This window comes from Nomascus leucogenys, chromosome 2 (genome assembly GCF_006542625.1).
Source record: "Nomascus leucogenys isolate Asia chromosome 2, Asia_NLE_v1, whole genome shotgun sequence".
In the NCBI taxonomy this organism is placed as follows: domain Eukaryota; kingdom Metazoa; phylum Chordata; class Mammalia; order Primates; family Hylobatidae; genus Nomascus; species Nomascus leucogenys.
Window position 1 is genome coordinate 99,335,494 of NC_044382.1, and position 12,558 is coordinate 99,348,051.

At 35.4% G+C, this 12,558-nt stretch overlaps 1 protein-coding gene across 1 annotated transcript in view; it reads left to right on the forward strand.

Moving 5' to 3' along the window:
- ADGRV1 (adhesion G protein-coupled receptor V1) overlaps positions 1-12,558 on the forward strand; it is a 602,359-nt gene that overhangs the window by 158,382 nt on the left and 431,419 nt on the right. Inside the window, exons 44-50 of the mRNA XM_003261601.2 lie at positions 1,799-1,974; positions 2,685-2,809; positions 6,527-6,684; positions 6,781-6,927; positions 7,240-7,347; positions 10,360-10,624; positions 11,333-11,455. Of these exons, the coding sequence (XP_003261649.2) occupies positions 1,799-1,974; positions 2,685-2,809; positions 6,527-6,684; positions 6,781-6,927; positions 7,240-7,347; positions 10,360-10,624; positions 11,333-11,455 (1,102 nt within the window). The remainder of the gene's footprint in view (positions 1-1,798; positions 1,975-2,684; positions 2,810-6,526; positions 6,685-6,780; positions 6,928-7,239; positions 7,348-10,359; positions 10,625-11,332; positions 11,456-12,558) is intronic.

Here is a 12,558-nt window from a genome sequence, read left to right on the forward strand (position 1 = left end):
CTTGCTTCACTCAGCAAAATGTTTTCAAGGTTCATCTGTGTTGTTAAAGGTATCAGAACTTCATTCCCTTTTTACAGCTAGATTATATTTTATTGTATGTATATACTGTAATTTTTAAATCCAGCCATCTGTTGTGTTGTTTCCACCTTTTGACTCTTGTGAATAAAGCTACTATTATTGTGAAAATAAAATAAAATAAAATAGCTGATTATGTTAGCTTTAGGCATTTTTCAAGCCAGCTATATAAAATGTAATAAATCTAAAATAATAGATTTAAAGCTATTTTGTCTAAAACATCCATCTAATAATTATTTTCCTAAATGATCATTTTATGTAACTTCAGCACATTTGCAAATGCATATTCATATTCATGGTTTTTTTTTCACATTTTGGGAATTTAAAACCTTAAGGTTTGTGCAAGATCACTTACATTTAAATCTTGAAATATATATATATAAATTCAAATTTGAAATATTTTATTAATTTTCTATTGCTTTATTCATGTTTTTTCATCTTTTAAAATTTTTCTTAAATTTATTTTTTGTTTTTTTTTAACTGTGACTTTTTTCATAAAAGACTCCTTTTTCACAGTATGGCTATATACTTTTCTTTTTATTAGGCAAATTAAAAGTTAGAGCAAATTGGATTAAATAAATTTTTTAACCGACATAACTGCTTTTATTCCAAAAAGTTTTTATTTTGAGGTATAAATAGTAAAATACACAAATCTTAAGTATATGGCTTAGTGACTGTAAAGATATATATATACACACATGTAACTACCACTCAGATTAAAATACTTAACATTAAGGCCGGGCGTAGTGGCACACGCCTGTAATCTTCAGTGGGGGTAGGCGGGCGGATCACTTGAGGTCAGGAGTTCGAGACCAGCCTGGCCAACATAGTGAAACCCTATCTCTACTAAAAATACAAAAACTAGCTGGGTGTAGTGGTGTGTACCTATAATGGTACTCAGGAGGCTGAGGCAGGAGAATAACTTGAACTTGGGTGGTGGAGGTTGCAGTGAACAGAGTGCCACTGCATTCCAGCCTGGGTGACAGCACAAGACTCTGTCTCATAAATAAATAAATAAATAAATAAACAAATAAATAAATGTATTTAACATTATCATCAGCCAGAAGATTCCCCCTGTCTCTTCCCCTTTCCAGAGGAAACTACTTTCTGATTTCTATCACTGAAGACTGATTTTGCTGGTTCTTGAGCTTCATATAAATAGAATCATACAGTGTGTACTCTTTTGTGTCTGGCTTCTTTCACTCAATATAATGTTTAGGTCTGTGTGGTTGCATGCATCAGTAGTTGGACATTTTTTTTAATCACTGAGTAGCATTTTATAAAATAGACCACTATTGGTTTGTCTGTTCTCCCACTGATGAACATTCGGGATGTTTCTAATTTGTGTCTGCTATGACTACAACTGTTTTTTTAACAGTGAACCCTAGATTAGAATGAGATTAATCAAGTTATGTAGCCAGAGCAGGGCAAAAAGTTCACAAAAATGAAGACATAGATGTAATTTTTTAATCAATGTTATTTTAAAATGCACTAAATATTTTTTGGATACTTCAGTGCAATATATCACAAAGTTGAAAATCCTAAAAGTAGTAACCTGAAACAGGTGTAACCATCACATTATAGGAATCGTATTAAATCAAAGTGAGATGATATTTTTCAAAACATGCTATTTTGTTGTCAGAAATGTTTAGTAGATTTCGCTATATGTGTGTTACAAAAAATACTGTATTCTAGTAACCTTATCTTTTGATTTTGTTTTCAGGCCCTACAAATATCTGCCGTATTAGACACGGAACCAGAAATGGATGAGTATTTTGTTTGCACCTTGTTTAATCCAACTGGAGGTGCTAGACTAGGGGCGCATGTTCAAACCCTGATAACAGTTTTGCAAAACCAGGCCCCTTTGGGGCTATTCAGTATCTCTGCAGTTGAAAATAGGTATAGTTTATTCATAAGGAAATTATCACTTCTGAAGCTATAAGTAGGGAATATTTTTTGACATAAGAAAATGCAGAGGGAAATTGATGTCTGATTATTTTAAAAGGGATTTTTAAAATGAACTCTAGAAAAGATAGGTCTAGAGAGACCAGTTACTCTCCTAGCTGGGAGTATCAAAAACCTAAACTCACCCTGTTTTTAGAATGGTGTTATTAGAATTCTTATTTTCTCAGAGTTCACACTTGCAGGTAAAGGTCTGTACTATTTTGTGTTTTAAAAATAATAAAAAGCAAGAAATAATATAAAGCAGACTTAACTGCTCAAACCAAGTGAATGACTCTTCAAACATATATTAACATGATTGTGGTTTTAAAATTTCTCCTAGAGGCTGACAAATATTTATTTTTTATATCATAAAAATATTTTAATATATCTAGTTTCATTAATATGTTAATTTCCTGACTCATTTTTTCCTATAAAGTGTTTTTGATACATGTATGAAGAAACATAAGAATGACAATTTTATTTCTTTTTCAGAATATATAGTGTGAAGTTACTGAAGTAACTGATTTTCAGTATTTTCTTACCATCTCATCTTGGATTGTGTAAATTTAAAAGTGTATTAAGTATATGCTAGCAATATGATATATATTTTAAATATGTAGAATGTATACTTTTTCTGCTTCCCACAATCCATGTATTTCTTTCAGAGCCACCTCCATAGACATCGAAGAAGCCAATAGGACCGTGTATTTAAATGTATCTCGAACTAATGGCATTGATTTGGCTGTGAGTGTGCAGTGGGAGACAGTATCTGAAACAGCCTTTGGCATGAGTATGTTTCATTTCTTATGAGAACAAAATTCTGTAATGAAGAAATATTGCATGTATAAGATTTATATTTTTTCCTTTGAATTGTATGTTATTGATCATTTGAAAATGGAAAACAGATAATCTAATTCTTTAATTGCATCTATAAATATGTGTTGAGGCTGGGCACGGTGGCTCACGCCTGTAATCCCAGGACTTTGGAAGGCCGAGGCGGGCAGATCACAAGGTCAGGAGATAGAGACCATCCTGGCTAACACGGTGAAGCCCCATCTTTACTAAAAATACAAAAAATTAGCCGAGCGTACTGGTGGGCACCTGTAGTCCCAGCTACTTGGGAGGCTAAGACAGGAGAATGGCGTGAACCTGGGAGGCAGAGCTTGCAGTAAGCTGAGATCGTGCCACTGCACTCCAGCCTGGGCAACAGAGCAAGACTCGCTCTAAAAAATAAAATAAAATAATAAAATAAAATATAAAAAAATAAAAGTATTGAGTGCCTATGCCAGGCATGGCACTGAACTCGTGGATCTTAGAATTTAGGGGGTGGGGGTGACAGAAATGAATCAAGTAAGTAAAAATCAATGTATACTTTAAACTTTAATAAGTGCTTCAAAGGAGAAGTTCTAAGTGTTGAAAGAATATAGGGGAATGCTTTCAAGGGGTATTGATCTTTGAACTAAAACTGAATGATGAGTAGAGATTGATTATGCAAAAGACTGGGTTGGAAGAACATGGAGGTGAGAGTGAGAAGCTGTGAAAGCAGAAAACTGAGGCATAAAAAGCACACATAAGCGAAGAACTTGAGTGGATAGTAGGTACAGTAATAAGGAGGAATATTGAGCTTGGATAGCTGGACAAGACCATATCATTCAAGAACTTAAGGAATATTTTATAGTTGCCAGTCTTTACAATAGTGTTAATGGAAAGCCTTCAAGTGGTTTAGGAATGGAGGAGAGTTACCATATGTAATGTGGTATGGTATAATCATATTTGGATTTTGAAGATATTATTCACAGTGCCATTAAATAATGGGCTGACATAGACACAGAAAAGAAGTGAAGATACAGGGAGGCAAGATGATGGTAGCTTAGACTAGGTGTTGAATATGAGGGTGAGGGAGAGGGATGTACCAAAGATGACTCAGGCTTCTAGCTTGTGCAGTTGGATGGGAGAAGGGGTTCATACTATTCACTAAGATGGAATTCCAAAAAAAGGATAGATGTATTTTAGTAAGGGGAGTAAAATAAATGTGGTTTAACACATTTTGAATTTGAGTTACTTTTGAGAATAAATTTCTCTAGACTCAAAAGAAGGTCTCTGCTGGGCCAGGCATGGTGGCTCATGCCTGTAATCCCAGCACTTTGGGAGGCCGAGATGGGCAGATCATCTGGGTTCGGGAGTTCAAGACCAGCCTGACCCAAACGGAGAAACCCCATCTCTACTAAAAATACAAAAACAATTAGCCAGGCTTGGTGGTGCACACCTATAATCCCAGCTACTTGGGAAGGCTGAGGCAGGAGAATTGCTTGAACCTGGGAGATGGAGGATGCCGTGAGCCAAGATCACGCCATGCACTCCAGCCTGGGCAACAAGTGCAAAAACTCTGTCTCAAAAAAAAAAAAAAATCTCTGCTGGAGAGATAAACATGGGAACTTTAGCCATATATATATATATATATATGTAGTATTTGAAGTCATGGAAATTGATGTAATAATCTGGAAAGAAAGGCTGAAGATGGAGAAGGGAAGAGGACACTATAGACTGAACTATAAGAAGGTTCAAGTTGAATGGCTGAAGATATGGGATGATGACCTAGCAAAGGAGACTTAGAGGATCTGGTAAGAAACTCAGGAGAAAACAGGATGGCAGATACCAGCAGAAGAGTGCTTTAAAATGGAGGAAAAAGTAAACGGTGTCAACCCCTGGTGAGAAGTCCAGTAAAATGAGAACCTGAAAAATAACTATTATAGTTGGCAACATAGAAGGCATTAGTGACCATAGAAGGGGCTGTTTGTATACAAAGATGGGGACTGAATACCATTTTGAATAGAGGTGAAAGAAGAGAGACCTCAAATATATGCAACCATTTCAAGAAGTTTGGCAGGGAAGATAGGACCTGGAGAAGGTAGTAGCGGTGTGGTGTAGGATTCAGAAGGTTTTTTGCATATTTAGTTTGGAGAGACCCAAGCATGTGTAGGTTGGATGGAAAAGGTAGAGAAATGTTAAATATTCAGAAGAAAAAGGAGATAATTAATAGTGGTATGGTTGTCTAGAAGACAAGTTGAGATGGGATCCAAAAAAGAAAGATTCTAGTTTCTAATTTAGATTTCTCCATTACTGCTTGGACTTTGCATGTGTTTTTTGGAAGTACTCATGAGAGCACATGTTGGAGATTCTTAATCGTTAGCAGTCATTGCTTATTCTTCATTTGTGGTCGTCTTGAATTATTGTAGAGAAGGATTTGTCCATATGTCAGGACCATTTGGGACTCTAAATGAAAAATCTGCAGTATGTCTTTAAAAGGGAGCAACATAAAAATTTAAAATGCTGGATTTTTAGGAAAGGAAATTGCTATTGGATATTACATGTAAGGCATTGACAAATTCTCTTGAATTGGTAATCTAAAAAGATCAATCATTTATAGGGAGCCCAGGTTTCAACCTTGATAGTTGTTCTTACTGCATCATGTTCACACCATTAACCAAAATTTAAAAAGAACTTAATGTTTTGGAGGGAAGCAGCCATGTTAAGAGATTATGCATTTTTTTTTAAATTTTTGCTCTTCATTAGTTAGGGGATTTTTATTTTTGTCCTTTTTTTTTTTTTGTAGTACAGAATTTTAAAACATGTACCAGTCGTAGCAGTTTGATAAAACCTTGACAGCCATTTGAAATATGTGAGTCTGCTTGACATTCTTAAAATATATAAAACGTAAAGTGAAAAATAAGATGGGCATAATTTCAAATTAATAGGGTACATTTTTTAAACCAAATGCTTATCATGTTTCTATAAAGGGTATTTATTATTGTAAAATTTCTCAGTTATATTTTCATCAGCTTTACGGAAGTTGATAAAAATCATGTTCTGCATATTTCCCTTTAAAATATACATTTAGTATTTATTTAGTTAGTTTTTGAGCCAGGGTCTGGCCATGTCACCCAAGCTGGAGTACAGTGGCACTATCTCGGCTCACTACAACCTCCGCCTCCTGGGTTCAAGCAATTCTCGTGCCTCAGCCATCCGAGTAGCTGGTATTACAGGGGCGTGCCACCACACCCAACTGATCTTTGTATTTTTAGTAGAGAATGGTTTTACCATGTTGGCCAGGCTGGTCTCAAACTCCTGACCTCAAGTGATCCACCTACCTTGGCCTCCCAAAATTCTGGGATTACAGGCGTGAGCCACCATGGCCAGCCACATTTAGTATTTATTTCTAAATACACCTTGGAAAAGTATGTGTAGGTATAAAGCAGAGCATTTACAAATTTTCTTGTTTTTTAAATAATAATTTTTAAAAAATTATTATTTGCAGTACGAATTCATTATTTGTAGTTATTTTAAAGTTTTCTCACTTGTGGCTTTTCACTCTCATACACACACACGTCATGAAAGGATTTTCATTTGTAGTCACAAACGCACTTGTCTCATTATTTAAACAATAAATTAGAATAGATAAGTTTTTGAAGGAATAATAAACTAGTAAACCATGATTTGTGTTTTTCAGGGGGAATGGATGTTGTGTTTTCCGTATTTCAAAGTTTTTTGGATGAATCAGCTTCTGGCTGGTGTTTCTTTACTTTGGAAAATTTAATATATGGTATAATGTTAAGAAAATCATCTGTTACTGTTTACCGATGGCAGGGGATTTTTATTCCAGTTGAGGTAAACATCAGTATTTTTTTATAGTACAAAAATAAAATGTATAGATAAAGTTTAGATGTATCATGAATTACTGTATTCTTATTCCTCATTTTCTAGGATTTAAATATAGAAAATCCTAAAACTTGTGAGGCCTTTAATATTGGTTTTTCTCCTTACTTTGTGATTACTCATGAAGAAAGAAATGAAGAAAAGCCTTCTCTTAACAGTGTGTTTACATTCACATCTGGATTTAAATTATTCCTGGTAAAAAAATTTTCACTTTTAAATAGATTACTTTCTTTAAAAGAAATTAAGATTTGTAAGATTGTTCAAATTGGAAGATAATGTATGTTTTATGTTAATGTGAAAAAGGACTTTTTGTGAGTTGATATACATTTTGGCAAAGTATCTTAGTCCGGGGATATTTTTGTCTTTTTAAAATGACAGTTATGCATAGCTTGGTATTAAATTTTTTTAAGTCTTGCACTTCAGATAGTAACTCATGCTATTAGTGTGTTCACTGGCTTTCTTAGTTCAAGTCTTCTTCAAGTTTTCATTCCCACTCTGTCCTTGCAGGTACAAACTATCATTATTCTGGAAAGTTCTCAAGTAAGATATTTCACTTCAGACAGCCAAGATTATTTAATCATTGCAAGTCAGAGAGATGATTCCGAATTAACTCAGGTTTGATTCTTTTAAAATGAAGTGGGTTTTTTTTGCTTTTCTTTTTAACATTATAATTGAAATTTACCAAAGGTGTGGTCTGCTGGTTTAGTATAAAAGAAAACCATAATTTGATTGTGGTAAAGTAGAATGTAAAGACTGGTTAGTTAAAAGTTAATTTTTAAACACCAGAGTCATAAAATATTATATTATCTTCAAGAGCCAAGGATAATGTAATAATAGATATGAACATTTAATTAGAATTTAATTGAATCACAAAACATTGTGGAGAATAATCACACAGCCAGACAGAGAGTATCACTGAAAATTCATGATTAGCATTGCCACACGGGCATTCAGTATCACCTCAGAAACCCCACATTTCTTTAGTAAACTAGATCTTGTAATTCTAGTAATGCTTATTTGATAACTTTTGTCACTCCATAAACTTCCATACATGCTTCACATTTCCATTTTCAGCTAATTCCCTTGTTGAAATGAAAGCTACCAAAAGGGATATTATTCATTTTCCCAACACCAAATTCAAAAACCCACTTGAAATCCAATCTTATTCCTTATTCCTGCTACAACAGAGAAAGTGTCCCTTCTAAAAATCCAGGCCTCTCACATAGGTGCCCATCTTGTCCTCATAACGTTTAGCTATTCCCTCCATCTCTGGCGTTTATTTCTCCCTATTTGGTTACTTCAATCAGAATAAATGTTCTAGCTTCACCCAGCTTAAAAAGAAATTCCTCCCCTGATCTCATTCCCTTCTAGTTTTCGTTTCATTTCCTTTCCCCCCTCTATATTAAGACATCCTGACAGAATTATCTACTTGTTTTGTCTTTACTTCCCCGTGCTCACCGATGACAACTGCATTGCCAGATCCAGTGGGTGTTTTTCTGCGTAATCATTATGCATTCCACCAGCATGTGACAGTCACCTCATCCTCAAATATAAATCTTATCTTGCTTTCTAAGACACTACACAAATTTTCCTTTTCCCTTTTTCTCTCTCTCTGTGTATGTGTGTGTGTGTGTATGTGATCCTTCTCAGTCCCCATTGCCAGTTCCTCTTCCCTTTCGTAAACTTAGATGTCTTGGAGTTTTCCAGAAAGATTGACTTATAGTTCAAATTTCTTTTTCCTTTTCTTCATTCACTTGGATACTTTTATCAATCCTATGGTTTTAAATATCAGCAATAGGCTAGTGTATTTTAGATTATATCTGTAGCCTTTCCTCTGTATTCCAGGCCTACATACCTAACTGCCTATTGACATGTTCACTTAAATATATTTTTGGTACATAATATTTAACATATCCCAAACTGAACCTTTGGTTCTCACTATGAAACTTGTTACTTCAGTGCTAGCTTTCATCTCAGGAAATAGCAGCCCCACGAACTCAGTTGCTTAGGACAGAATCCTGGGATATTTCTTCCTTGATTACTCCTTTTTTTAGGCGGGAGATGGGGTCTGGCTCTGTGGCCCAGGCTCGAGTGCAGTGCCGTTATCACAGGTCACTATAGCCTTGACCTCCTGGGCTCTGGTGATCCTCCTACCTTAGCCTCCTGGGTGGCTGGGTCAACAGGCGTGTGTCACCACACCTGGCTGATTTTTTGTATTTTGTAGAGTTGGGATTTCACCATGTTTCTCAAGCTGGTCTTGAACTTACTCCTTTTTATTCTTTCACATCGAGTTTATCATTAAGTATTTTTGATTACATGTGTCAGTAAGTGAAGACATTTCATCTCTACTCCTCCCTACTCCAAGTCCCCATTATTTCTCTTCCACACCATTATAGTGTCCTCCTAGCTGTTCTCTGAACTTCCTTGACCTCCTCAGATCCATTCTCCATTGAGTAACTGGAGGCATTTTTTGAAAATATTAATTGACTAATGTTATTTCTGATTTTAAAACCACTTAATGATTTACAATTATACTTAGAATAAATTTGAAATTATTTAATATGGGCTTAACATAGGATAACTATATTTCCTCATTTGCCTTGGAAAGTACTGGATTATGCCTGTTGTTCTGGTATTGTTATTAATATTGCCCCTTTCACTCTTTGAAGGATCCCTGTTTAGGTGATAAATTATATGGTCACCCTAATGGAAGTTACTCCATGATGATCTTACCTCTCCAGCCTTAACTCTCATCATTCTCCCAGCACTATCAGATTCCGTCCAGTCTTTATTCAGATAATGACAAACTTTTTCTGTCTTAAGAACTTTGTCATGTTGTTCCTTCTAACTTGATTTCCCAAATACCTTCGTAATTCTCTATCAGACCATCCTAATTGTCATCTTCAGTACTTGACTCATTTTATACTCATACATTGACTTAATTATTGATATGTTTCTTGTTTACCTTTTCCTAATAGTTAATAAGATCCATAAAGGGAAAGGCCGCTGTATCCATAGTTCCTAGCATAATGTCTGTGGCTCAAAAGTTCGTAATTGTTGACTGAATAAGTGTAATTTTCTGTGACACTGACCAGCTTGCCTTCAGGTGGGGTCTGAATTTTAATTTTGCATTTATGAACACTTACCCTGAAACCTTGTGTGCATTGACTGCCACCATGGGGACAAAAAGGATTTAGGTGTTTCTCTGTATTCTATTGCTTGAGGAATTGATAATAATATTGCAGCATTAGAATGTTTCTTATTCAGTTCTAAATTTTCATATATAGTTTATTTCCTGGTTTTAGCTTTCCCTTTCCCTGCTGTCACCAACCCTTACCCAGATGTACATTTGATACTGATTTCTTTTCAAATAACTTCGCTTTCATTCACTCTGTGTGTGTGTGTGTGTATGTGTACTTATGTGCATAGACATATATGTGCACACTCACAGATTAGATAAGGGAGAGAGCAGCGAGGGAGCATCAGTTTTAGTATTTTCTTATTTACAAAAGTATCTTTTTAACCAAATAAAAGGATCCAAGAGAGTAAACATATGGTATTGATTACATTCTCGCAAGTGCTAAATTCCTAGTCATAAAGGGTTTTGTATTTCAACATTTCCTTCAGGTCTTCAGGTGGAATGGAGGAAGCTTCGTGTTGCATCAAAAACTCCCTGTCCGAGGTGTGCTGATGGTGGCCTTGTTCAACAAGGGAGGCTCTGTGTTCTTAGCCATTTCCCAGGCTAATGCCAGGCTAAACTCCCTTTTATTCAGATGGTCTGGCAGTGGGTTTATTAACTTTCAAGAGGTGCCTGTCAGTGGGACAACAGAAGTTGAGGCTTTGTCTTCAGCCAATGATATTTACTTAATGTTTGCCAAAAATGTCTTTCTAGGTGAGAAGATAAAGTATTTGTAGTATATATATAGTTATTGAAATCATCTAGCATTCATATGGTATATTTTATATGAAAATGCTCTTGCAATAATTTTTTACTAATCCATAGAATATTTCTTGATAGATAAGTATTAATTGTCAGCTATAAATGGATTTTTGAGAAATATTTAAGCATTATACCCCTAATCTTGTGTTCTGACTACTACCTGAAAGTTATATGAAAACAAAATTGGAAGTAGGTAGGTAAAGTTGAAAGATACATGAATATTTTATACCCAGGATACAAACAAGTAACTTTTTATATGTATTTACTTGATGTGCCATGAATAATTTATAGTATTAATAAATGATGTTCAGAACTTTTTATAAGACTCTTTCAGAATATTCTTGGAAGGAAAATTTGCTTTTTGCTGCTGAGTAGGACTTTCATGGGTAAAATTGCAACATTCCTAAAAAAATAAAAAAAAAATTGTCCTTGTTCTTTCTTTAACATTATATCATGGTTAATGACTAATAATGTATTCACGTCATGCAGTAAATGCAAAAAGACTTTTGAAGTACTTCCTATTAACTTGTATTTTTATTAGACTAAATGGATTCTGAGGAAATTTGTTTCTTGATATTTTTATTGTAGTTTTATTATGTAATTTTGTCATTTTTTCTGTAACTTTTGCATTAAGATTTGACTTTTATTTCATTATTGTAGGAGATCAGAATTCAATTGATATTTTCATCTGGGAGATGGGACAGTCTTCCTTCAGGTATTTTCAGTCCCTAGATTTTGCTGCTGTTAACAGAATCCACTCCTTCACACCAGCCTCAGGAATAGGTAAGGACTTTTCAACTGCTCACCAATTCTAAAGGTAGTATGGAAAGCCAGAATGATTTTAATCTCATTGATTTAGATTTAGTGTCACATTGCCAGACACTGGGTATTTTTTTTTGGAGACAGGGACTCGCTCTGTCGCCCAGGCTGGAGTGCAGTGGGGCAATCTCCGCTCACTGCAAGCTCCGCCTCCCAGGTTCTGCCATTCTCCTGCCTCAGCCTCCCAAGTAGCTGAGACTACAGGCATCCGCCACCACGTCTGGCTAAGTTTTTTGTATTTTTAGTAGAGACGGGGTTTCACCGTGTTAGCCAGGATGGTTTTGATCTCCTGACTTGTGATCTGCCCACCTCGGCCTCCCAAAGTTCTGGGATTATAGGCATGAGCCACTGTCCCCAGCCGACTCTGGATATTTTAATAGGAATGTAACATCAAGATCTTTACAGTACTCCTTCCAGAAATCCTAGAATTTTTTGAAATTCTTTTGAATTGCAGTTTTCCTTTTGCAGATTAATACTTTCAGAATGGACATTGGCTTGAGAATAATCAGAATAACTAAAATATAGAGGAAAATATTAGTGAAGAATAAAAATAATATATTTCTTTTGTCTAGAGAAACATGAAGAGTGACATTAAATATATATTTTTAAAATATGAAAGTATGTATATGGCAATAGCAAGTATTTGCATTTAAGAATTTTTTTTAAGTTGGAGAATGACTATGAGAATTCTTCCATCTTCATTAATTCTCCCAGCCTCCTCCACAGTCTGAAACCCTTTCTTGGTCTTCTGTACTTTAATCTACACGTCAGAAACATAAGCAATATTTTTAATCACTGTGGTTTCAGAAACAAAGTCGATTGGAGAGAACCCAAGGTATTATTGCTGTCTGCAGGTTGTAGGATTATTTTAGGGTTGGCAAGGAATCCCTTGGGTGGGCCAGTGATGATAAGGAGATGAAGCTGAGGCCAGCTGGCATGGTGAGCTTATCAAGCTGGCTCATGGGGTGGGTGTTCATAGCGTAGGGAGGAGACACAGACAGTGGGTCATCATGTCTCCTGTCGAGGTCTCTAGAGAATTTGTGAGCCAAGCCTGAGTGGCTCCACAG